At 41.1% G+C, this 27,384-nt stretch overlaps 1 protein-coding gene across 1 annotated transcript in view; it reads right to left on the bottom strand.

Annotated features, from left to right (window-relative positions):
- Positions 1–10,366: 10,366 nt before the first annotated feature.
- Positions 10,367–27,384, bottom strand: part of ADAMTS12 (ADAM metallopeptidase with thrombospondin type 1 motif 12) — a 153,501-nt gene continuing 136,483 nt past the window's right edge. Inside the window, exons 19-24 of the mRNA XM_071580426.1 lie at positions 25,785–26,954; positions 20,096–20,248; positions 17,479–17,652; positions 15,996–16,142; positions 14,159–14,312; positions 10,367–11,366 (exon numbers count right to left, since the gene is read on the bottom strand). Of these exons, the coding sequence (XP_071436527.1) occupies positions 11,134–11,366; positions 14,159–14,312; positions 15,996–16,142; positions 17,479–17,652; positions 20,096–20,248; positions 25,785–26,954 (2,031 nt within the window). The 3' untranslated portion in view covers positions 10,367–11,133. The remainder of the gene's footprint in view (positions 11,367–14,158; positions 14,313–15,995; positions 16,143–17,478; positions 17,653–20,095; positions 20,249–25,784; positions 26,955–27,384) is intronic.

Raw genomic sequence — 27,384 nt, forward strand, 5'->3', positions numbered from 1 at the left:
TTGGTGAGATAGTAAATGTAAGAGATTCGTTAGCTGGGTGAACTGGGTCACTTGCTAAAGTTGGTGGAATTTAAAACTCTGACTTCACAAAGGAAGGAAAAGGAAAAGCAAAGACGAGAAATCATATATGAGGTGGGCTGTATGCTCAAGTTCATGACAACGGGAAATTACAGCATAGTAGTGGCAAACTACCATCTGACTTTATGTTTATAACCTAATGAAAGATCTGTAATATGTAAAATTTGACCTTGAAAACATAATAGAATACCAATGTTGTGTGCAGTGACAAGTCCAGATTTGCAATTTGAAAGTTTGTCTGTCTGCACTTCAATGCTATATTTTGAAGCCCTCAAAAACAGCACAAGAAAACTGAAGTCCATGGAATAAGCCTTTGAATAACTGAAGAAATTCATTGTATTTATCTCATTTAATAAAAGAGAGAGGTGATTTGACCACAGTTTGCAAGCTTATCTCTGGAACAAACTTCTAATGGGGGCTGCACATAATCCCGATGTAGAAAGAAAGAGCACCATCCTGAGTTTGGAAGAAGAAGGTACAAAAACAGCAGCTAGCATAAGACAACAAGCTTGAAAAATCATTCATAGAGAATCACAGAATCAAAGAATGGTCTGGGTTGGAAGGCACCTTAATGATCATCCAGTTTCAGCCTCCTTGTTGTGGGCAGAGACACCTTCCACTAGGCCAGGCTGTTCAGAGTCCTAACCAAGCTGGCCTTGAACACTTCCAGAGATGGGGGATCCAACAACTTCTCTGGGCAACTTTTTCCAGTGCCTCACTACCCTCACAGTAAAGAACTTTTTCCTAGTGTCCAATCTAATCTAGTCTCTTTCAGTCTGAAGATATTCCTCTTGTCCTGTCACTACATGCTCTTGTAAAAAGTCCCTCTCCATCTTTCTTGCAGGCTCCCTTCAGGAACTGAAAGGCTGCATTGCATCACCTCAGAGCCTTCCCTTCTCCAGGCTGAAAAATCCCAGTCATCTCAACCTTTCCTTGTAGGAGAGGTGCTCCTCTGGACTTGCTGCAGCAGATCAGTGTCCTTCCTATGCTGAGGACTCCGGAGCTGGATACACAGCTCCAAGGTCTCACCAGAGCAGAGTAGAGCAGAGCAGAGGGTAAGAATCCCCTTCCTCGACTTGCTGCCCACCCTGGTTTGGATGCAGCCCAGGACACATTTGGTTTCTGGGCTATGAGTGCACATGGCCAGGTCATGTCCAGCCTCTCATCCACCAGCCACCCCCAAAGTCCTTTACAGCAGGGTTGCTCTTGGTGCACCACCTAGCACTTGGCCTTCTTGAACCTTGTGATGTTCCCATAGGCCCACTCCTTGAGCTTGTCCAGGTCCCTCTGAGAGGCATCCTGTCCTTCAGGCATGTCAAAGGCACTTTTAGCTTGGTGTCATCTGTGAAAGTGCTGAGGGTGCACTCGGTCCCTTTGTCATTAATGATAATATTAAATAACACTGGTCCCCATATGGATCCCTGAGGAACTCCACTTGTCACTGATGTCCTTTGGGACTCTGAGCCATTGACCACATCTGCTTAAGTGTGACTGTCCAACCACTTTCTTATCCATCTAACAGTCCACTCATCAAATCAATCTCTCTCCCTAAATGGAACATGCCATATGAACTTGTCAAACAAACAAGATGCCTTGGTTTCACCAGGACACAACCCCTGTATAGCTGAAAGAACATACTTTTCCTTTTATCAGCGCAAGTACTATTAAGGATGCAGCAGCCCTCTAACCAGCAACCTAAAGTCACTAATCTAGGCTAAATATTTACAGTCATTCTCTAAATAAACAGATGATGAAAGAGGAGAAAGAAACCTGTTGCCCTTGTAGCTCTAACTCAGGGTGGATTTTCCACTCTGTATACAGCATATTTTCATCTCAGCAGGCAACTCTCATTCGAGAGGGACAGGTGTCATGGGCTATTGCAGAAGATACACAATGTTCTTTCCTCAGAGTCTTCTTTTATTGTTTCCACTATAAAAGGTCTTCAGGCTAGAGCACATGACAGCCCCATTCATGTCAGTCAGATATATCCTATACACCTGTTTGGGGACTTTTGGTAATTACTTGCTGGGCCAATTCAGCACCAACTTCCCAGCTAGTAAAATACATCCAGGGAAACCAATAGCTTTCAGGTCTGTGCTCAGCAGATTTCCTGTATCAAATCAGCACAACCTGTCTCGCCACCAGAATACAATAAACAGCTTTTCTGGGGAACTGTTTCTTCCTCAGCTGATTATTGATTCAAAAAAACCCAAACAAATCACCTACAGTCAAGGTGACACAGAAATATTTTCCTGTGCACTGGAGAAGGGACTGCTCTTTGCTCTCATCTGCCAGCCCTAAATACCACATTATGCTGTTCGTGCTGCCATAATTGCCACTATGTAGCGGAAAACTCTATGAAGAGGAAAGAGAGGAAAGGGACCATTCCAGTATCCTATCCAAAATGGCACATAAGGCTCTCACATCACCCTGCAGCCAGGTACCTGATCCAAATGTGAACTCTGAGGGAATGGCAGTTGATGGACAAATCACTCAACAGACTTTCTGTCCTGTGAAAAGCACCCACAAGCACCCCCCAGCGGAAACACTGAATTTCAGAAATATTGAAATGATCAGTTTTGACACTGTTCACAATTACTCATGGACCTGAATCAAGGTCAAAAAGGTTTCAGACACTACAATACTGCATTTTTCAGAAATTAAACTTTTTAGCATATTTTATTCCCATTACTGCTTAAGAAAAACTTCACATTTATACAGACAAACTCATTCTTCACCTAGGGTAAGAGTGACTTTCTGTAGTGGATTTCAACTCCAGTTTTGATTAACTTTCTACAGTTTCAAATCCAGTAAGGGTCATGGCCATGGCAGTCACATCAGCAGAATAAAAGCTCCCTGAACAAACCTTCCATTGTATGAGTGGACACTTTTTACCTCCTCACATGCTTGTAACAACAGCAGTCAGTGAACCCTGAGACATGGGCTGCTCAAAGGATTTCTTGAGCTCTAAAGAGAGCCTTTTTGTGTTCCATATCTCACCATTCTTTTGGATAGCATGAATCCAACAAGGCATGAAAAACACATTTCCCACTTGGAGGGTGATTGCAGGTCAAGCGGACCAATGCTGAGTCCGAGAGGGTGTTGAAGAGGCAAAGGAGCAGCAGATCCAAAGCCTCAGCATCCTTGCACAGGCCAGCACTGCCTGCTGCCAGCAGGGTCCTCACATAAATGAGGGTACCTGTGTCAATCAGACCACGTGTCCCTCCTGGGAAGGCAGAGGGAGCCAGCAAGTTTACTGAACACATAACTACAAAATTTACCAAGACCCTCTTTTGCTTCCATTTAGCTACAGGAGGACCTGGCTGCTGCAACATCCCCTCTGACTCCTCCCCCAAACACACAGAGGCATGAACAGAAATGCGGTAACCCAGGAGCAACATGGAACTGTCAGCTACCAGGTAACATGGAGGCAGCACCTGCTAACAAGGGAGATGTCTGCTGCAAGCAAACTTGCCTCATGCTGGAGCCTGAGGATTCTTATGGCCTCCTGTTGCAGTTTCAGATCCTAATGAAATTTGCTCTCCCTACCAACACAGAATTTGAGAGCCAATGCCCAACCCCATGACACTAGATAACAAAAGGAGTAAGCCAACTGCTTTGACTTCCAACTTGATTGCTGAGGAGGAGGGAGGAAGGGAAGGTTTCTCTGGAGGTGGGGACATCCCTTTTTTTTTTTTTTTCTAGCTGCGGAGAGTGGAAGCCACCATTTTCTGGACTCATAAAAGTGTTTGGAGGGAGCTGAGTTGCCTCAGTTTTGGTCACCCATGACCCCAGTTCAGCTCTGGTGTTCTGTGCTGTTTGTCAGAGGGAGAGGGCCTTGGATTTCTGCTACAGATCCCTTTCCTGAGCCAGCTTTTCCATCTGCAGAGGAGTGAGTACCACCACCAGCGCCTGTCCCATTTTCTCATCCCTGACCAGAGGACAAAGAGAGGACTCTGCATTTGCCTGCCAGAAGGTTCCACCCCATCATTTTTCACAGTTTTCATTTCCCACGTGCATCATTCTGAGGAGTCAATACCTCCGTGTTTCATCTTTTTTTTTACTGGAGGAACATGACTTCATGGTCAGCCGAGGTGTGACAGCAATCCCCTGCTGTCCGTAAATATAATAGCACAAAAGAGAGCAAAGACAAAAATCGTTTCATTCAAAGGGTTTGTTCTTTTCTTTGGGGGTACAGTGTTGTTGTTCTGTCCTAGTTTTGATTTTATATATAGATGTAGATATATTTGTAGTTAAGAACTGTTATCCTTTGTTTCTATACATTTTTCTGACTAAAAGTCCTAAATTTCAAAGCTGTGATGATTCTTTGGGGGATGCTCTTCTCTTTTGGTCCATATAAATATCTTCATTTTCTTCTAAACTAAGACACCTCCCCTCAGCTTAGCTATAAGATAAAACTTTCACTGTACATGGATCTGAAGCCAAGACCAGCGGGGCTTAACATCTCATCAGATGGGGAGGAGAGTGAAGTCAGTCACTTTTTTTCTTGGTCCACAACTGCTGTGTGCAGGGTCTGACAAAGCCTGCTTTTAGCTAGGGGTAAAATCTTACTGGTGTTTAAGTCATTCCAGTGATTTGCTATGATTACAAGAGCCAGAGCTGTATTCCATGAAAGTTAAGACTAGAAAAAGGGACACACAGAAGATAATTTGCAGCTTTCCTCTGGAGAAAAACACCATTCAATTAGCTTTCAGACAGTAGACATTGCAGCAAAGGACCGTAATTTTATCAGCCAGCACTGTTTGTTATAAGTCTGATTCACGATCTCATATATTATAACATGACAATATATTTCCACTTCCAGAGCCAAAACCCCAAGAAATACACTTCTAAGTGAACACACCAGTAACTTAATCTCAAGCTTCATTAGTTCAACTATCATATGAAGCATATAAAATATAGGGGAGAATAAACAGGAAACATAATATCTCCATGCCTTCCATCTGTGTAAATAGGCATATGGGGAGCTTGAAGATTCACTGCACTTCTATTCACAGCAAGTCCTCATGGCTTTGTAATAAAAGCATTCTCTCTCTGCTAGTTCATTAATCAGCTTGTCTCACACTGGAGGTTTGCTTATGGCAGCTTCGCATTAATGCCACACTTGCCATCACTCCCGTATGGCATTGTTGTTCTCAGTGGGAATTTTCTCTATCCCCAGCACTACAGTAAAAAGCAGTGCCCTTTGCTCAGGCCATTTGAAAACCAGGACCACAGATGTGGCATTATGAGAGAACAACTCTGGGCACCTGCTCACATCCCAAGGGTCACAGCTGCAGTAAAGCCATGGGCTGCCTTGAATTGCTCAGTGACCTTCACCTGCTTGGGACTTCCCATATCATTTAGAGGCTTTACACCACATGCAGCCCTTTCTTGCTTCAGCTTCCTTCAGCCTCTATGCACTGAGCATGCTCTCTTTTTCCTAGCAGATATTACTTACTCAAATCCAAGACAACCCTTAAGAGTTTACTACCCAACATTCACCTTTTCTTTCAATTATGAAGACTTCATGCTACACAAGAGGAAGTTCAGGGTTTCTGTTCTTTCTAGTATGCCTTTATGGCATAGTAGAACTCTTAAAATGTGTGCTTTGCTCTGTGCCTTAGGTACTGTATTGGCCTATTAATTATGAACCTGAGCTCAATCCCTTCCCTTTCAAATCTGGGTGGAAGTCAATCTGCAGCCTCTCACAGAACAGGCTTTGGGGTAGGTCTTTGTGCCTCAGTAGCCATCATGAGTCTCAAAAGTACTGTTCTCCACAGTCAGGTATATATCATGGACAAAGGGATTGAGTGCAGCCCCAGTAAATTTTCCGATGACACCAAGTTGAGAGATGCTGGTGCCACACCTAAGGAACATGCTGCCATTCAGAGGGTCCTGGACAAGCTTGAGGAGTGGGCCCATGGGAATCTCATGTGGTCTAACAAGATCAAGAGTAAGGTGCTGCACCTGGGTCAGGGCAAGCCCTGGTATCAACACAGGCTGGGTGATAAGCAGATCATGAGCAGCCCTGCTGAGAAGGACTTGGGGGTACTAGTGGGTGAGAGGCCGGACATGACTTGGCCATGTGCACTCACAGCCCAGAAACAAAACGTGTCCTGGGCTGCATCCAAAGCAGGGTGGACAGCAGGTCAAGAGAGCAGATCCTGCCACTGTGCTCCACTGGTGAGACCCTACCTGGAGCACTGCATCCAGCGCGGGGGTCGTCAGCACAGGACAGACATGGACCCATTGGGGTGAGTCCAGAGGAGGACCTCAAGTTAATTAGAGGGAGGGAGCACCTCTCCTATGAGGAAAGGCTGAGAGAAACCCAAGAAAAGTTAGAAGTACAAAGAAGTTGTGGGTGCCCCATCCCTTGAAGTGTTCAAGGCCAGGTCGGATGTGGCTCTGAGCAACCTGGTCTAGTGGAAGGTGTCCCTGCCTATGACAGGGGGGTTGGAACTGGATGATCTTTGTTTCCTTCCAACCTGAACTATTCAGTGATTCTATGTTTTATTCTAAGATGTTTCAGGCTCAGCAAAAGCCACTGATTCAGAGAATTCAGACAGCTACTGGGGACCATCTTCTCACCTGCTTATAACATGACACAGATAGAGGTGACTCCAGATGTCCAGCAAAGGAGTGCTTCCCTAAAACACTGAGTGAAAACTGATGGTGCTCTCTATCCAAGCCTAACTGTGATGCTTCTGCTTCTGGGCAGCATGTCAGGGAACAGGGTTAGTGTGATTAAATTTCTGGGCATAACCACCATCATGTACCTAAAACTTGTGTGTTGAAAAGGTTTGGTGCAGAGGGGATGGTGGTGGTCAGGCATGGGAATAGTCATATTATATACAACTCTTCAGGAAAACTAATATGTCCCCCAATAGACAAAACAGACATGCACACATCTGCTGCCAAGAAAATAAGCACATCTGCTTGAAGTGGTAAGATTTCATCTACATAATCATGGCTAGGCTTCGCAAATGAAGATTTGGGAAGGGCTCTCCCCACGTGGGTGTGTCCTTTGAGCCTGCGCAGTGCATTTTTTAGGTGAGGCACAGCGTGCATGGAACTGGCCCCACCTTTTAACCCTTAAGCTTCATCTGCCACAGCAGAGAGAGCTTGGACAGTGACAGTGAAGTCCTCAGGACAAGAACCTACAGCCTCTGGTATTCCCAGGAGGTTTCCCATCCAATCACTAACTGGGGCTGACTCTGCTTAGCTTCTGAGATCTGACAGGATCGTAGGAAATAATGATTAGTTATATTATATAAGTTTTAAATATTATTTAAATATTAAACATTACATTATATACATGTATTAGTTATGAACATACACTATCAGCATATATTTTTACTTAGCACCATGCTTTATTCTTCTACTTTTTCCCCTCACTCTTTTTAATAATCTCTTTTATGCTGGAGTATCAAACATCAAGATAACTCAATGATGGGGATCCCCTGGTGTAGAAAATGTATTTTTTAAGCTTTTTTCCCCCCTGGAAGTTACATTTTATTAATATTCTTGCATGGGAAAAATAAAATGCCAGAGACACCAAACATAAGCAATGCCATTTATTGAAGCTTGAAACAAATATGTCATCACAGTTTGCTTTTTAAACCTCAGAATGTTAGAACAAGCTGTGGATGTGCCAAATACACATTTTTTTCCTGAGCAATCTGTTGAAGCTAATGTGTCTTGGGCTAATACAATAATACAATGATAAAATAGTATTCTATTCAGTTTTGAGACTAATGACCATCTGCGATTACATCATAAATCCACCTTTACAGTTGTTTCATAATAGTAGTGGCACTGCTGCTAAACAACTCATGTTGTCACAGTCTTTTCCCTAGTTTTAAGCAGAACAACAGTGATGACTGTGCTTCCCTGGGTAGAAACATCGTTATGATTAATGTCCATAATATAATTTATTCACTTTCTATTAATTTCAAATGAAATTATAGCTCCCTGAAGAAAAAAATGAAGGCAGAAATGGTTTTACTCTAGAGTAGCCCTAAGGAGCACTGGAAAAGACAACCCTCACAGGAATTCTTCCTCCCACCTGCACCATATCCACTCTGTAAGCTCCTTTCTCATTAGTCCACATACTTCAGGCCCACTTCTGCTGATCTCTGTGGATAAAATGTTGCAGGTAGCTCTGAGCACAGAAGAGTCCGATCCTGAAGTGAATCTTACTCTGTCCCGCCCAAATCCTTAAGATGCTTCTGGGAATGTAAGAATCACCTGCACTGTTCACTAATCTAGGTTGTTTGGCTCTTGGAGAACTGTTTTCACAATGCATCCCGAGGTCATGCCCTGCCCAAATGCTTCCTGAATCAGACGGGACACTTACACTTCTTCCCATGATACAACAGTTCTGTGTCCAGTGGAGTAAGAACTGCCCAGGTTTCTATTGCTTAAAGGGTCAGCAGCCATTCAGGTCCTCAGAAGGACAAAAGCACACAGTGAAACTTAAAAAGCATCATGTCTGGCGTTGGCCAGCAACACCAGAGGCATCCATTATTGTAAGAGTGCGTGCACGTATGCACATGCACCATTGTAAGTCATCCCCACATCTGTTACACTAGCACCACATTTTTAACAGTGGATTTTATCAGCACCTATAACTGGGGCTATATTGCCATCACAGAGGTAAATAAATTTAACCTTACCATGTTGCATATTTTGAACTCCCAGACTTCAAGTGAAGAAGTGAGTCCTTAGCCAAAGGTCACAAACCTTTGAAAAAGGACAATTTGACCTGTAACCATCACCAGGCCAAAATATTTCTATTAACTTTCATAAAGGTCTTTTCAGAAAGAGGGCTACTGCTAGTCATAGTTCTGTAACCACAGTGACACTTGGACTCATGACTATATGTCTCAAACTATACTGCATAAAATGTGGCATTTCCCTATAGTAACATCTCAAACTGTCAGGTAACTGGGGAGTAAATCTGAGATTTTGTAAAAAGCATGAAGAACCAAGGTATCCAAATCCTACTGAATTCCAAAGAAATCTAAATGTCTGCTCTTGTCCAGATCTTTTGAAAATGCCTGGCTCTGTTCCAAGGGGCCAGTTGCAGCTCCCTGAAGTTTTTTTTGTCATTTTCTTCAACAGCAAAACAGATTTGGTTAGTGGTCTTCTCATGCTTGAGGCCTGACCCATGCAGACACTACTCTGTCCCAAGTGCCCTTACCCTCGCTATGATGAAGGATTTGCACTGAGGAGAAAGTGTGCTGTGAGTAAGGTGACAGTTCTCTTATGGATGTGGGCTTATGCCACTACTGGGAGATAATGCATTAAACAATAGCTCTATCACTGAATATTGCTGTGAATTACCAAGTTTCCAGTTGCTAGCTGGCCTTTAATGCCAAGGGTGTAAAATTCAAAATACAGTATGGGAGTTTTCCACCTGAAATGCTTGCATGCCACATTTGAAGCTGCAAGAAAGGTTTGAATCTATTAAGTTGAATTTTATCATATCTGTTAACACAACATCTGCAAAACTATTCAGCTGAGTCAGCTCATCACTCCTTCCTCCTTTAAAAGAATAGAAAGACTTTGGTCTTTAAACTCAAAAGCTGCAAACTGTCCTTACCTACATTAGTTTAGAAATCTTTTGCTCTCTCACCATGTGTCTTCTTTACTCTTTGTGCCATAAACAGTGCAACCAATACAGTGCCTTAATTCCCCTGTTTGGCAACAGTAATATTCTTGAACAAAGTGAAGCTGACCACTAACACAAAACGGGTGAAAATGAGAAGTCAATAGAGACAGAATACCACTAACACACCCTTTCCAAAGGTTAAATCTGGAGGTTCAATTTTGGCTGCAGAGCAACCTGGTACAACCTCAATGCTACATCAGTTTCCTGACAGTTTTGTATGTTCTGCTGACTGGTATCATTTGTGATTGAACAATTGCAGCTATGGAGACTGGCTATAGTTTTGACTTGGAAGTCTTGCTTTATCTGATTTCAAATGGCCTTGGATAGTTAATTTTAGATGGAGAGGAACTATAGATGTTACTTAAGAATGTTTTTTTGCCTGTCTAGCAAAAGATTAGCAAAACCAAGCATTTCCTTATACTGAAATTATTCTGTCAAATGGAATGTATAAAACTGTCTAACACATATTGATGGTTTCTCCCCTAAATGAGTAAAAAAGACATGTAGATGTGGCACTTAAGGACATGGTTTAGTGGTGAACTCAGCAGTTCGGGGTCAAAGGTTGGACTTCTTGATCTTAAAAGTATTTTCCACCTAAATGATTCTATGACTCTATTAAGGTGGTAGATACCAATAGCTTTGCTTCTATGGCACCAAGAAATGTTGCTTAAAACATACTTGGGATCTTAACATCCCATATTTGATGGGGTTTTCAGGTGAAAACAAGACATTTCTGGCAGAAGAAGAAAACTGGTCAGAACAGGCTACGGCAGCTGAGGTATCCTTTAGAGGTTCAATCAAGTATCAAGTGAAGATTTTTTTTTTCTTCTGAAAACCCCAAGGTTTCAATTCAGCCTGCCTATCATAAAGACTTATTATAAAGCTCTGCTTTTAAATTGATGAAGTGAACAACAAAATTAGACAAACACTGCCACTTCACCTTGATTCTTAAGACAGAAAGGCAAGCAGGCATAAAGAGAACTGGTCCACAGAGCAGGTCTCTCTCTCCTGCACCACTGACTGCCTTCACTAAGCACTCTTGAGTAAGTAGTGCTGATGTTTCAAGTTGGTTTTGGAAAAGAGATGGAAGAAAGAACAAGTAAAACATTAATTTGAAACTATCAGAGAATTCTTGCAAGCTTGTTTCTAGAATCTATGCATGCCTAAGAAGTACTAGCCACTGGTACCTTGCTATGTTACAGTTTTTTGACTATTACAGATTAAAAAATGAAGCAGTAAATTAGGACTGATAAACCTAGGCAATGTATTTTCCCAGTTTTGATCACAGATTTCCATTTATGTTTGATGGTTCAGAAAAAAAAGAGAAACATAAAACCTGTAAACAGAAACCCTTCTCAAAGGAAAAATGACAATAACAGCTAGTGCCAAGCCGCCTGGTTGTTATTTTTTTGGTTTTGAGGTGATTTTCTTCTAGATTTAGCATGGTGTTGTCTGAGGCCTCGTTGATCCCCAAATCTTACTTTGTTACGGATTTGGGACTGACTACACGTGAAGCAGCACTGAGTCTGTATTGATGGCAGCAAACACTTGCCAATGCCTTTCAGCCTCTGACAGAAGTGAATCGACAGCTGGTCTTTGCTGCAGATCAGCCCTGTGGTGGAGAAGATGAGAAGAATTAGCTATATTTTGCTGACACACTACCTGTATTTCTAGAATTTTAAACTACTTTAGGCCAGTCCTGTCTCCTAAGACTCTTACTTATGATGGCTTTCTCGTCCTTTGTGTTACAGGCCAGCTTGATGCCCTTGAAATTCTGGGATCTTTTAGTGAACACATGACCTCCTGCCTTGGAAAATACAGTGCTCATTGCTGTTCAGTGAGACTTCACTTTTGCAGCAGACAATAGCTGATTTATGTTTTTCACTTCAATATTTCTAACATTAAGGACTGCCAGAGAAAGCCCAGCAACAATTATTTGTGAGTCTGATACTTCTGCATTCTTGTAACTGCATTTAAGACAGGTGCAGTGGGCTGGCAGCATGATGCAAAGCAATGCAGGGCAGGCAGGAGAGCACAAAGTACAGGCAACTACATGTTCAGCTTGGCTACCCTTCAATTTCTGAAGGACCAGAATAAGACAAGGACTGGCCCTGTATGTACTATGGTGCTCATAGGTCTGTGGTAGCTTTAATAAACTGAGATGTGCCAGATTTAGTTAGATATTAGAAACTGGGGGTCCTCAGCTGCAAGAAGACAAGGTGTGCAAAGCAGAAAATGGTGGATTAGCCAAATGCAAGGCTGTTTTTCAGCACATTGCTCAACACTGGAACTGCAGGAACTCAATGAAAACTAGTATGAAGGTAGTTTATAACAGATAAAAGTGATTTTTTTCACACCAAACTGTGAATCTCTGTAACACCTGTCCTCAGGATACCCAGCCCCAGAGCTGGAATTTCATGACGGGTTGCTGAATGGAGCCCCCATAATCTGGGAGGAGATGGTTAATGACCTTCTAGGCCAATTAGACACTCACAAGTCTATCGGCCCTGATGGGACCCACTCCAGAGTGATGAGGGAAGTGGCAAAAACAGTGTGGCCAGCACGACTGGGGGAGGGAGTGTGCCCTTGCACTTGGCATTGGTTAGACAATCCAATGAGTGCTGTGCCCGGTTCTGTGCCACTCAATTCAAAAAGGACTCAGAGGTGCTGTAGCATGTCAAGAGAGGGTCAAAAAGGCTTGTGATGGGTGGAGAAAATACATCTTATGAGGAATGGATGAGGGAGGTGGGTTTGTTTAGTCTAGAAGAGAGGAGGCTTATGGGGGACCTCATTGCTCTCCGCAGCTACCTGAAGAGGTTGCAGTGAGGTGGGAGCTGTTCTCTTCTGCCCTACACAGTGAGAGGAGAAGAGAAAATGGCCTTAAGGTGAGACAAGAAAAATTCAGATTAGATATCAGAAAAAAAATTTACTGTTAGGATGATCAGGTATTGAAATATGAAGGTGATAGAGTCACCTGGAGGTGAGCACACCCCTGGAAGTGCTCAAGAGGCATCTGGATCTGATGGTGGACAATGTGGTTTAGTGGTCTAGGGGTTACAGTGGCAGTGCTGGGTGGACAGCTGGACTGGATGATCTTAGAGGTCTCTTCCAACCTTGATAATTCTATGATTCTAAGAACTTGCTGCCACAGGAAATGATGGAAGCAAGCAGCTTTGAAAGGTCCAAAAGGGTTGAAACATATTAATGAAAATTTAAATTAAAAGGCACTACATGAGGAATATTTAACAGTCCTAATATGTCACTTGGGAATGCTGGTGGACTACCACAGAAATGAATCTCAGGAAAGGGCCAAAATATTGTACTCTTGCTAAGTAACATCTTTCAGTGGCATTGTTGGAGACACAGTGTTTGGCTGCATGGAACAGTGGTCTACCCAGTTGGGCATTTCTTATGTTTATGGGTCACTTGTGCTTTTATTCACAGAAATAACTAGTACTAATCTGTGTAGGCAGTATTTATCTGATTCTGTCTTTCTAAACATGAGAGGAACAGAAAATAAGCAGACCAATTCAACTCTAGGGCAAAACATATCTAAAATCTTTGAAGAGCAGCAGGTATGATGCATCGCTCTCAAGGGTATGTCAGATCTGCACTGCCCTCAGGAGCCAAACCCTTGTTTCATTGCCAAATTAGACCTCTACCACTGACTTACTACGAGGGAAGAATCATCCTTCAAAAGGGTTTTGAAGGCTTTTCTACAAGGACTCTAAGTTGTTGCTGTTCTCACCTGAGGGTACCTGCTGGATACTGCAGTACTCAGACTACAGACAAAGATCTGTACCTTCTCTAAGATTCTTCCCTTCCCTGACACCTCTTTTCTGGGCTATTAACAACCCACACAACTGGGCTCCTGGACCTTTGAACAAGAGAGGTACAGGACACCCTGAACCAAAAAAACCCTTTTCTCCACCTCTCCACTTTGGACAGCCCTCCCCTATGGGACACTGATTCTTCTTACAGGGTCTCTGCAAGAACTTGTTTGCCTGCACTCACAGTCCAGAATCTGCAGTTTCCACAGGGGGAATCTGTCTTAAGGAATGGCATGTACTTGGACTCACTGCGTGTCTCTCACCCAGCCTGAGTTACCCAAAATAGGACAATACAAGCAGCCCTACTCATTCACTTGTGGTATCATAAATTGGGGATGCATGCTCAGAGGACTGCACTCCTCATCATGGCAACACAAGGCCAGGAGGGCTGGAGAACATAAGAGAGAACAGCCAACAGAACCGCTGAGCAGTAGCAGGTCAGGCTGACCTGTAAGTACTGAGCCCTTAGTACTCAAAAGAAGCTGATACGTTGAGTCATTTCACAGTTTTTGCAGGATCTCAGGACAAATGAAAAGCCTTTTGCAAACTGTCTCATGCAGGTGTATTACTATACCTGTACTCTTCCTGCACTCTTGCAGATTGCATTTCTGATACTCTGTTGGCTTGGCTTTATCCATACACATACTGTCATCTTCAGTTTCATTGGTTTCTGTATTCATGCACTTCACAGTTCTTTGCTGAATGCCCCCTCCACAAGAAACAGTGCACTGAAAGAGAGTAATTTTAGCATATATAAAAGTCTTTTTACATCAAAATTTTGTAATATGCCAATATTTGGGCTGTAATGCGACAAAAGGCTAAAAATTATCCAGAACCAGACATTACAGTACTTTGTGCACGTTCTATGCAGACACCTTCATTGTGTCATGGCCAGATTTGGAAGGATACAATGGAAGGGTAAATAGTATAAATACAGCATCTTGGAATGTGTAACAAGAGGACTGTTTTCTACAGAGGAGGATGAGAATGAGCAGTCCTAGAAAACAAGACAGTAGTAGTTCAAATTAGTCCAAATTAGGACATTTTTTGCTTCCTGTGTTTTCTCACTATCTAAGTTAAACATGTATAATCAATTGCAATGTTAGGTCTACAAATTACCAACCTAAGATTTAAAGAAAGCTCAGGGAGATGTTGTTTTTTTCATGACATTTACACAGCAGTTACCACAAAAGAACTGCCAGCTGCTTGTTCCAGCTGCACACAGATGGCCATAAAAAAAGGAACATTTTAAAATACATTTCTGTACTATTCTGAAAATGTACTTAATACTTCTGACTCCCAAGAGTGTGTGGGAATACCAATCAAATTTAAATTCTTTTTCTCTTCACATAAATGGTGCCCAGCAAGGTAACTAATTCAAAGACAGAATATCAGCTAATGAAGCACAAAAGGTGAAGAGAGGACTGGTACCTTTCTAAATTTTTTGCAAATTGTCCTCTCTCTAATGTATATCTCTCTGCAGGAGACACAACAGTATTGGTGTGAAGTACATTAAATTATCTCAGGTACTCTTGCAACAACTTTATATTGATGTTTAAACTAATTGTAACAAAGTAAAATTAATGATATATTAATATGAGATTAATAAATAAGTAAGATAATTGCTACAATTTTTGGTATTCAGGTGCTTATTTTATGTATTTCACTTCCATATTTCAGTGTTACGCTAACTCTACATTACATTATAGTCCTGAATTACCTAATGGCTTTGTGTCAAAACCAACTCATTACATTTTCTGTGTTACATAAGTCTCCACTGTTTTCTTATTTGTGGCTCTCACTTTTATCCTTCCTTCAATATTCCATTCTGCTGTGAGGAGTATTTGTAAGGTATGCAATGTTTATAAGAAAACTGAAGGGAAAGATATTAGATATACCATTTTCTTTAAAAATAAATGTGCTGCAGACATTGAAAGGTTCTCCAAAGACACGCCTCATATTTGTCAATTAGATTTCCAGGTGCTGAAGTAGAAGGCTATTGGTCAAAATTCAGAACTTCTCTTTGTATGGGCAAATCCAACACTCCACAAAGTTGTTGTAAGTATCACCCAGTCCCCTTCACTAGTCCATAAGAATGGAAAATTTCAAATGAGCAATGGAGGAATGTTAATGGTATCTCCTATTTTACTAGACAAGTCAAAAAACCCAGTCCTCCAAAAACATGTAATGCAGCAACAAAAAGCAGAAGCTACAATCCCTGTCTGCTGAAGGAACAGAGATGGGCTGGCTATGAAATGTTTAGTAATGTTTTCAAAAGTTCTTTAATTGTAACTTCAGCTGTGCATAAGAAGCTATCCTTGCCATAGGCAAGGTTGAAAGACAAAGGAATAATAGGACCAGATAAGGTCAACTCATGACAAAAATCAGGACAGAAATAAACTGAATCCTACCGCACTCCAGGCCTGGTTAATCCACTGTGTACAAGGCTTCCTGTTACAAGATGCAGTGGTATTAGGTCTTTTGGTCCAGTCACAGAACCCTTCTTCTGGGCAGTAGATGTGTCGTCTTTGCTGGCCACCACCACATGTTCTTGAACACTAACAAAACAGAGGCACAACAAGAAGTGGGAATGGAAAAGGATCCAAAAATAGACCATAAGGACAGCTGGAAATGCTCATTTATAAATGTGGAGCCACTAGTAACAAGAATAACAAGAATCCAGGGTCACTGACCTATAGGTTGCAGAATGATATACAGGCTAGCCTGCACAACAACCTCTTAAAGTCCAGATGTGAAGAAAAGCTCTGCACTGAGACACTTATCCCATGCTTGGAAGGAGACAGGAAAGAAGCTGTTTGCTGGGGAAAAGATGCTCCTGACATGTGTTATTGCAAGGACTATAGAAAAGCATGGAAGTGGCTACACAGAATACGCAACTCAGACTTGCTCATCAACATCGCTGGCACCAGTACCTTCTCAAACAAGAATGAGATTGGAAGTCACATGCCTGCAGGTTTAATCTGTAATATTTACTGAAGACAGAACAAGTTCATGAGATGCATAATCTCATTTTTGAGGTGGTTTGGGACATTAATATTCACCCAGTCTATGTAATAAATGAATTATTTGGCAATAGAAGTGTCACACAAAGACAGTGGCCCAAGTTATTTTTTAAATGTTCTTCTGTCTACATTCTAGTATTACTTATCCACTGATTTACTGTTTTTTCACTTGGTCTGAAGTAGAACCTGCTGATTGCTCTGAATACACACATCCTGGTGTTCTCCTCATGGCAGGCGTGATTTGTCAGTGCTCACAAAGAACAGTGTTATCACCTCCCTTGAAATCCAAAAGCATCAGGTCCAGAGGGCTGTAAACATCATGGTGCTTTTTCCAGAACTGCTTTTATTGGGAGTAAACACTAAAATTTAATCAGACTATGTGCTTTAGCTGACATAAATATGTGCCTGACTGCCTATGAGTTTGTTGAAACAGATTTATCCTACAAAGGGTTCCAAAAGTCTGTGGCTTGATAAAATTTCAGTCCAAAAACTCAAAGGAAAATTTTAAATTCATCACAATGAGAAAGCTACATTAAAATGGCAGCTAAAGAGATTAATCTAATTTACCATCATCTACTGGTCAAATAGGGTAGCTAAAACAAAACTTGCAGGCCATCTAATACTCTCTTTCAGAGTATGGTGATTTACAGCTCCAGCAGTGTATGACATGCAATCCTAAGAATGATTGTGGGGAGTCTTACAAATGTCTATGCTAATTGTTGCTGTAACCATACAAAAGGTCTGCAGAGTGTTACAAACTAGCCGTGTGTCTTCCTTTGAGCAAAAGTTTACTCAACAGCACAGGATCTGACAGTCACTGTTACCTGACAGGTAATTGCTTATTCCCAAAGCTTCTTTTCAAGGACCATACCTCATTCCAGGGCTCAACATGCCACTGCAAGCAAGGCTCTGTGTTGCAACTAGTGTTGAGTTGTGGTTTATATCCAAGCAACTGGCAATGGAAAGGCCTGAGAAGTCTCTTTTCACGAACATCAATGCAGTGAACATCTCGGGTCTTGAAGCCACCGTTGCAGGTAGCAGAGCACTGTACACAAAACAGAAAGGGGCACATCTCCAAAAGATGCTCCACTGAGAGGCTGTACCTCCCCCAGTCACAGAGGCGCAAGGGCAGGACAGTCTGAGCTCTGGGCATTCTGCATAGAAGGAATTTCCAGTTTACCATAACAGCAATTTGTTGTCAGGCTTAAACTGTGGTTCTCATCACAGCAAGCTGGAACACAACATGTAAGTATTTCCCCTCCTCAATGCAATGCCCATTAATAACACAGATGCATTATCTAATTGGGAAATTTTACCATTGACTGCCAAAAATGTCACAGTGAAAGTGTCATTGCAACAAATACAAAAAATTGAATTTTGTATGCAGGGAAATTGGCAGTTCCCTAGTTGTTTCAGAGGGAGGAACGGAAAGAATGAGGAAGGAAGGGATGGAGTGGCAGTTCCCACCCTCACCTTCCTTGCTTCTCCATGGTGCCATGAAGATCCATACCCCAAGAACAACCTGGGCATGAGAGAATGGGAGAGATGAAAGGCACCTGAGCCTAGCTCATAGTCTGTGAAATCACTTCTCAGCTCTGCTAGTGAGCTAAGTGAGCCCTTCCAGCCTTCTGTTTCTCTCCAGAGCTTGCTCCAAAGCCTCATGCAGCACCACCAGGTCCTGTCCCACCTCTTCTGCTGTTGAGGAATAACTGAATTTGCTGCCCTCAGGATAAGGAAAAACAAACAGTTTGTCTTCATCCAGAATTAAAGCCAATTTCAACCACACCACTGAATAACTTCAGATCAGCTTTTACCTTTACTACCATGTTGCAAGAGCAACTGAGGCTGTTCTCCTTTGCATAAATACACATTCTCCAACTGAGCAAATAACCTGAACATAATACCTCCCACAGGAGTTTCTGTTCCATCAGACAAAAATAGAGGACAGAAGTGACTGTGTAAACAAATGAGTACAAAATATGTGTAACATGCCTGATACTAAACTCAGACTGTAAGATCTCATCTGAAGCACTTTTAATCACGGGAGGGGAAGAATGAGATGAGAGTAAAGGAACAGAGAAAGCCCTACTACACTGACAGTGGAACACAGGTGCATTGCTGTGAAAAAGTTAAAATGTTTGAAATTAGTAACAAAAAAAAGCCCTTCTAAAGCAAATAAAAGTTAGTCATTTTTATACATGAAATTGTAATTAGGTTTGTCTAGTTCACTTGATGGAAAATAAGGGTGAGTAACACAACAAAAATCTCTTAGGAAAAGCCTTTTCCTTTAAATTTGTTCATAACTGGACTAACACTTTAAAAATTTGTTTCCCATAATATTTTATGATTAAGCCTGATTTCTAGCTACTTTCTTTGACATAGCTATCATTCACTTGTTGCGAGAGGAATGACATTTACGAAGAAAAAGTGAAGGTGAAAGATGCCCTACTGCAACTGGGACTGCAGAATATCTATGTATCATTTAAAACCAATTTTGAAGGCTTAAATGTAGTTATGTAAAGCCTTGGCCTTTCCTGAACTTCCGTAACAGGCATGTAATTCCTGTACAAATCAATTTTATGTCAAAGCCCTTAATAATATAACAGAGGTTTTGTAAGTATAACCTTTTCATTGTATGAATCTGCCCTCTAGCCCAATGGCAACAACATTGTCCACAAAAATGATAGGTACAGAAAAAGTCTGAGACACCTATCTTTCTCTGTATTAAATCAACATTATTTCAATAGACTTCTGTAGTTTTTTGAGTCTTGAAAAATAGCCAGCTGTTTGAAGCTCCATCTTTAAACTGCACAAAGACAAAATGTAATAAGCTTCAAGAAGTCACGAAAGTCCTTCCAGCTGTCCATCACGCATCTTAAAATACCAAAATGAGACTCAAACACAATTCCTTGGGCTCCACTTACCACCCTTGACCAGACTATGGGTATATAACTAGGCACAAATAGGACTGTATACATAACAGGCATTCGCCCCAGTACAATTGTCTTTCACTTTTTTGAAAATGTAAAAACTTAAGAGATTACATGGATGGGAAACAGATCAAGTCACGTAAGAGATAATATATGATGACAAGGGGGAATAGGAACATGACAACTCCCTCTTCCAAATTCCCACTGCTTCTTAAAATTACGATATGCATCTGGAGGCAAATACCAGAAAGATGCCACAACCAAAGATATACAGCTTTGCCCTGTGAGCTCCATAGAACATGAACAGTCAGTCCTGGTTTTACTCTAGATGCAAGAGTTAATGAGCACAACCTACCACAGGAAGAACAAAATGCAAGCAGATGTATTTCCAGATATAACTTTGTCAGGAAATCAGAAAATTAGCAGTGAATGGTCAACTGGGAATCATGTATGCCTTGCCCCTGAGTAAATAATTGCTTGAAAAATGAAGTACTCAGAATTTCCTACTCGCTGAAATTTGCAAGCTTACTGTTCACACACAGCTCTGAATGAAGTTACCTTGCTCCAATTTCCTGTTTTCCACCTAGCACATGGGCGGAGATAACATTTTCTTGCAGGATCAGGCTTTTTCATGTGCTGGCAATGAGATGTGTTCCAGCTGCTGCACTCCACAAGTCTCCAGAAAGCCCCCATTCCACAGGTGGTGGAGCACTGCAGAGGGAGTAAGAGGGAAAACAGGGAAAACTCAACATTAGAGCATCATTCCGGAAACAATCATGGAACCTAAGTATAAATATCTAGAGCCATTTTAGATGACCTAGGTTATCTGAGAAACTCAAAAGAAGACTTCAAACTCACCTGAATTTTACTTAATGTTTTGAAGGAGGGCTTTCTATTGCTTTGTGAAGAGAGTACCAATTCTGATCTATACTATGCAATTCTCTTCTTTGGCAAACTCCTACTTACTGAGACATTCTAAATCAGTACCAGCTGTTCCACATTTTCTTCTGTTATCTTTGGGGATCAAATGGAAAATGTAATTGCATCCAATCTTCAGCACTGCTCCCTCTCTATCCCTAATATTCCTGATGAGATGCTGAAAACTTAAATAAAATGTGTGAGAACATTGAGAGAACTGTTGATGCCATGAGTGACCCTTCCCAAAAACAGGACTCTTAGTGTAGGGTAAGATAAAAAGTAAAGGTCCTTTAATATCACAGGCCTATAGCCCACAGGAATACAGGATGACATGCATGTGTCCCAGTTCTTGTTTCCATGGCTTTTATAATAAGATCCCTCCAATCATTGCTTTACACATTTCTCAGTCCAGCCCCAGTCCCACCCCTGGACCAACCCCTGGAATTGGGTCTGGGGTCGTCAAGACCCTCTGTCTTCATCAGCTCTTCTTCTTCAGGCACATAAAGGTCTCTTGGAGCTCATCCAGTTTTGACCTCTGGGTCACTCTGACCTATGTTTATGTTTCATTCTGTAGGCCTTCTGGTATCTTTCAGCTCTACCTTGGAAAGGAGTCTAAACAAGATTAATTAACTAAAGGAATTTGAGCTCCCTGTTCTGGGACAGGGGTAGTGATAGAAAGGCATTAAACTTAAACTGTTAGAAATATTAACCCTCTAAAAATCCACAACTACTGTGTTCCTAAAATCTACAAAATGTGAAAATTAGAACAAAAACCCCTTTGGCATCACTGTGAAAGAAAAGAATTTTTTTAAATTATTAATTCAGGAAGTGACTGAGTATTTTCAACATTAGGGAGGATTTTAGTGTCTGAGGTAAGATAGTATCGATTATTCGAGTCCAGATTCTAAGAATGCATACCTTTCACAAAAAACCTAAACACTGCCATTGTATTCTAAAGCGGAAAAGGGTGAAAATTGGTTGGAGGCACCCATTTACCTTTTACTCCCTTAAAAAGGGAGGTACAGTGAACTACACACACAGAATCAAATCCAACACACACCAAGTAGCCTGTAACTGGCATGAAAAATAGCCTAAATAACCTGGGATTAAGTAAGCAAAATGATGAAGAAAGCAACTGCTGTTGTGTGGTTTGAACTCCCTATGTGGAAGTGGAAAAGCTGAGTAAATGTCCTTGGAAAAATAAGGAAACCTAAACAGAAGCTGAAGTGGGAAAGAAAATGAACATTGAAGACATGGAGCTTCCTGGAACATGTGTACAAAGGTCCTGTTAAAAGGAACTGCATACCACTGGTCATTTTTGCCTAGTGATGTATCTGTCTGTGACAATTTTTCTATCTGAGAGGATGGACTGCGCTTGTTTTACTTGCTGACTGACAGCTTCCCCAGCTCTGCTATACCAGCCTGACAACACCAAGACTTTACTAAAGGGCTGCCTAGTCTTTAACCAAAGCCCCATGCTGAGCACCCATGAGAAGATCAAAGATAGTTCAAGGGATTGTGCTGGGTAGATCATACTTACTAAGCTTTATTTATCTGCAGAAGGTGAGGCAGGATTATTTCAAAACCTGTTGTGTGCAGGTACAGAGTCCAGAGAGAAAGGCATGATGTTTCAAATGGTCTCAGCTTAAAGCCTTAGCTCTCTTGATTGCTGTTTGATCCTACATAAAGGACACAGACTGCTTTGAAGTTTGTGAAGACTTACTACTTTTCCCTTTTTGGAAACCAAGATTTCCTCTTGCCACAGCAAATTGTTACAGGGAGAGAAAGTGCAGGTGACTTTTCATGACCAATACCAGAGGTGCAGAATGAGAAGATCTGCTGCTAATGGAGTACCTTTGGCACCCAGAAAGCTCTTAAAAAGGGAAAAGTGATGGTCCTCAATGACCTGGGAAAGTACTAGGAAAGAAAGTAAAAGTTACAGACAGAAGAACCAGTGGAATTGGGCACTGTTTTGCCCTACTCACATTAGTGCTCTCCCTTGGGAGGCAAGTGCCAGCACTACTACAGGACATGTCACACCATTCCATCTCAGTGGCTACCACTATTCCTGGTCACTATTTATTTACTAGTATAGAGATATTCTAAAGAGCAAAGAAATGTCAGAATATTGACAGTTACTAAAAGACAATGAGGGAGAGCATAGCAAGACATTCATCTAGGTAGATGCACTGGTCTTGAAATACCAGTGCCTTGGACAGACATCATCTTAAAACACTCACAAAGTTTTACTGAGAATGGGTAAATAAAAAGTGCAAAAATAAGAAAATTGTAGATTAAAAATCAGTTAAAAGTAACAAACAAAAAGAAAAGGTCCTGTGAATGTTGAAACCAAGGGGTGTGTGTGTGAGTGTGTGTGAAATAGGTAACTTTTAGTTCATGAGAAAGATAACAGCTGACTTTATTAATAGAATCACAGAATGGTCGAGGTTAAAAAGGACCTTTGCTCAGGCAGGGGTACCTAGAGAGAGCTGCCAAGAACAAGTCCAGATGGCTTCAGAATAACTTCAAGGACTGCGATTCTACAAATTCTTTTTCTATCACTTTCCTTCTTCAAACTTGTAAAAAAAAAAAAGTTAAATGTGCCACACTTCCCATAAAGTTAATTTTAACAAGATATAATAGCTTGAACAAGAATAGCAAAAGATTACTAAAACATTAAAGAATAGCAAAGTTAGATGCATTAAATATGCTCAAATTTATTTCATCAGTTCTGTGAAACCGAATATATTGACCTTATCTCAACATTCATTTGAGTGTTGCTCAATAACTTTGAACTGTTGAAAATTACTTTTATATCAGATTGGAAAAGTCCTAGAGGATTAGACAGGAACATCTTTCAAATTATTTCTAGGAAAAGAAAAACTTCTATCTGTGGTCTAACAGAATGCTTCACTCAACCTGATTTCACAAGAAGATAAAAACAATCAAGATCAACACAGCAAATACTAACAAAGATGATAAAGCAACAGAAAAGCCCATATAGACTTATCTAACTGAAATTACTCAGTTGAGTCTAATATCCTTCTCTGACAGGGATACATGGCTTAATGAAGATAAGGAGCCAGCTGATGTGATGCATTTTTACATGATTGTACAAAGCATTCTTATAGCAAATGATGGACATGTTGTCTGAGTGATTGGTGTTCAGCTAACTGAAAAACCGTAGTAAAGCAGTTCTTGTTGATTCAGTGTAAAAACAAAGTGACATTTCAAATATGCTCCTGCAGGATTGTGTCGAAAGCCAGGCTCTCTTCAGGGTTTTTACTGACTAACTGAATGATGAAAGACAGCATGCACTCAAAACATTTGCAGATGATGGCAAGCTGGGAGAGTTGGCAGGAGGACTGAAATCTGAATTTAAAGACACCTCACTGTGAGAGCTGAAACTCTGCTGTTAGAAGCAAGGAGCCTGATAGGCTGAAGCAGAAAACCTTGGGCAACAGGATCTGAAAAAAATCCTATCACCTGAAGGACCAGACACTTCCTCACAAGATCTGTTGATGTTCAACCATGTTTATTAGCCTGTCTTCTGCAGCAGGGTAAGGAAGGATTTTGAGATGACGTTACCAGACCATGTTGAAACCTCTTTGTTCTCTTCCCCATGTAAGAGAAAGTAAATCCTGCTTATGGAAAATGTTAATCACTTGTGCAACTGTAGCAGAAACTTGTGTAAACCCCTAGTTAACATAAGCCATCCCCTAGTTAACACAACCCATCCTCCTCATTAACATGTCTGGCCCCCAAAGACCCTTGAATTGCATTTTGTGTGTTCAATAAAGGATTCCAGTTTCTACCTCCAAAATTGGAATCATTTAGTTTTTTTTGAACTTTAAACCTCACCAAATTAAAAACTGTAAGACAACAGTGAAATTCAAAAAGGTATGCAAAAGACTACATATAGGGAAATTTTTCATGTACATATATATATATATATACACACACACATAAAAATATACATATATATACACATATACATATGCGCACACATACATACACACACACACATATATATAGCTCCCAAACATAACTGAGAACATCTGCTGATCTAGAAATACTGTACTAAGGGGTTTACAACAGACCACAAATTCAGTAAGTCAAAGTGAGATGGTTACAAAAGAAGACAAATCTCATTCCAGCATTCACAAAGAGAGTAATAAGTAAAATGATAGCAATTATTTTTTTTTCCATGTGTCAGTGGGACGATAATGAACATCACTGATGAAGAGATATGTGGTGAAGCTGAAGCAAGTCCAGATGGGAACAACAAAGTCACCAAATATTTAGAAAATACAAGAAAAATCTGAAAAGAATTCAGAAATTTGACCTCAAAACAGTTATTAAGAATATAATTGTCCTCCACAGTCTGCATATAAAAACAGAGAATCTTCATTTTCAGTCCTGAAAATACTGGCTATGTATAAAGAAAACATTTCCAAGGTGGATAATGAATGACTAGGACAGACTGCAGCATCTCCTCATGACAGATCTCTGCTCAGGTTGTGGTGGGCTTGAGAGCATAGCCTTTCCCTTGATGTTCTCTTGTAGGCTCTTTCACCCAAGCAGATCTAAATGCCTGTTCCACTAGAACATGGGAAGCTAAGGCTATTCTCACCTGGCCATGGGAAGACATAAGATGAAATGACAACCTGCTATCAGGAGTCCTTGTCCTGAACAATCACTGATGCAGTGGTGACAGAGCAGGGGTCTTATTCACAGTCTGCATCCAGACAAAGAACACCAACACAATCTCAGTAGTATAGATGTCGCTCCACTGCCATGGGATACATTAAGTCATCTCTTGCTGTCCTTTTTGGCCTTGCATTTCTGCATTTCTATAATTTTTAATCATTCCATCTAGAACCAAGGGCAAATAGGTAAAGAGCAACAGACCTTTGGTAGCCTTCTCCATCAATACTGAGACAGTGGTAGATCAGATTATGCTTGGTAAAAAGGCCCATCAGAAGAATGAGATAATGAGTTTGGATACCAAAGTCTTTCACTTTAGGTACCATTATTTCAAGCATGTAAAATCAATTTGCACAAAAAGAACTCTGTTTACATAAAATTTTGCAGTGGGAAGGATATTAAATAGAAATTTTTAAAATATGGCTAGGCCCTCTGATAAGTATATTTATTCTATGTAAGCAATTTAGGTATCCTAAGTTACCAGCTTTTTTTTCAGCAAATATTTCATATGAATGTATGGTACTGATTTCAGATAACTGTGACAAACTAAGAAGCTTTGTTTCAGCAGTGCTTCAGTCAGCTGTTCACACTCTCCACTTCTTACAAGATAAAGACAACTCACCTCACTCCAGTTGCCTACTATCCAGTAGGCATCACCGGGCAAACTGTTGGATGTTATTACATGGTTGTTTCCTGTGACATTCATTACAACACCCTCAGATATTCCACTCTGGTTCCTCAGAGCATGCTCAAGAGCTGAGGACTGTGTGCTGGTAGTTATGGAGTCAGGCAGCTTTGCTTCTTTTTTCTTTTCAGTCAGGTACATGTCCTGGTCTTGTCTTGTCATTGGTACGTGTCCAAGCACTGTGGGTGTTTCTGTGACAGGTGCTTGTGGGGTAGTTACTTCTACAACGGGCTCATCAACCTGCAGGATGACATGGTTTGCTGTTGTTGAAAATTCCAGCCCTTGTGCTGCTCTTCTCGCAGGAAAGAGCATAGAAGGATCTTGGTGATAAGATGCTGGTGGGGACTGGGGAGTCACACTCTCATTTGGGAGGACAGGGGAGACAGTGTCTAGGGTTGTGCTTCTGGTTCTGATTTCAGGATTGAGTTCTGTGCTGTAAAAGACATTGGCTGGTCTCTTGCTGACTCCAAGAGACCCATCAATGTCATCAGATTCCTCAGTTAAGTAATCATAGCTGGAAGTTATTTCTGGATTCCTGGTAAATGAGGAAACAGGAGAGTCCTCACCTCTTTGCATCTCACTCTCTACAGTAGAAACTGGCTCACTGTCAGAAGTATTTTCAGAATGCCTTATAATTTCAGTACTTAAGCTGTTATGAAAAGGCCAAGAAGTAGTATTTTGTTGTGAACTATTTTCAGTAGAAACAACTGGATAATTGTAAACATCACTTTGTCCAGTAAAATTATTTTGTAATGTTCTGTTGGCTGTTCCCTCTTCTTCTGAGACATTACTCAAACCAGAGTGCGTAGGCAAAGAGGGAGTTAAACTTTCAGACTCAGGTGTTTTTGCTGTTGTGTAAGACCTCGGGCTTGGTCTGGGCATTCTGCGAGGAAGACTCCGTTCAGGATTAGTAGTTGTTTTTCTGATTATGATCTTGCCTCTTCTGGGTGCCAGTGGGGGCATCAGGAATCTTCCAGCAGAAGGGCATTGCTGAAGACCACACAGGGCCTTAGAGTTTGGTCTCTTGGAACTATCGCATGGCTCATCATTATTCTTGGCACAGGTGACATTACGAGTTCTTATTCCACCACCACAAGTAACTGTGCACTGCAAATGAAAGAATTAATACATCTCCCCTCTTCATTCTTTTGTATCAATAAATATCAGATGTCATTTGTTTATAATAAAGAAGCATCATTACAAATAATCAATTACAAAGCTTTTCTTGAAGAACAAGCCCTTCATTCTACTGATGTTCTGCTATCACAAAGTTTTTTTCAAATTTTAAGAACAGTAAATGTCACCTTGGGAAAACAGCAGCAAAAAAAAAGACTACATGATAAAGACAATAGTCATTTGGCTAGTACTTTTTCTACCAGGGTTATAAAAAACAGACTAAAAACCTACAATCAAAACCACACCTGACTGACTCAGTGCTGCTCACAGTGCCCCAAACCTGCTGTGATGATCCACAGAGCTCATGGACTCTTCTTGACTTTATGAAATGGATTTTTCATTCAGACCAAGTGCTGCCAGA

This window comes from Pithys albifrons, chromosome Z, assembly GCF_047495875.1.
Source record: "Pithys albifrons albifrons isolate INPA30051 chromosome Z, PitAlb_v1, whole genome shotgun sequence".
In the NCBI taxonomy this organism is placed as follows: domain Eukaryota; kingdom Metazoa; phylum Chordata; class Aves; order Passeriformes; family Thamnophilidae; genus Pithys; species Pithys albifrons.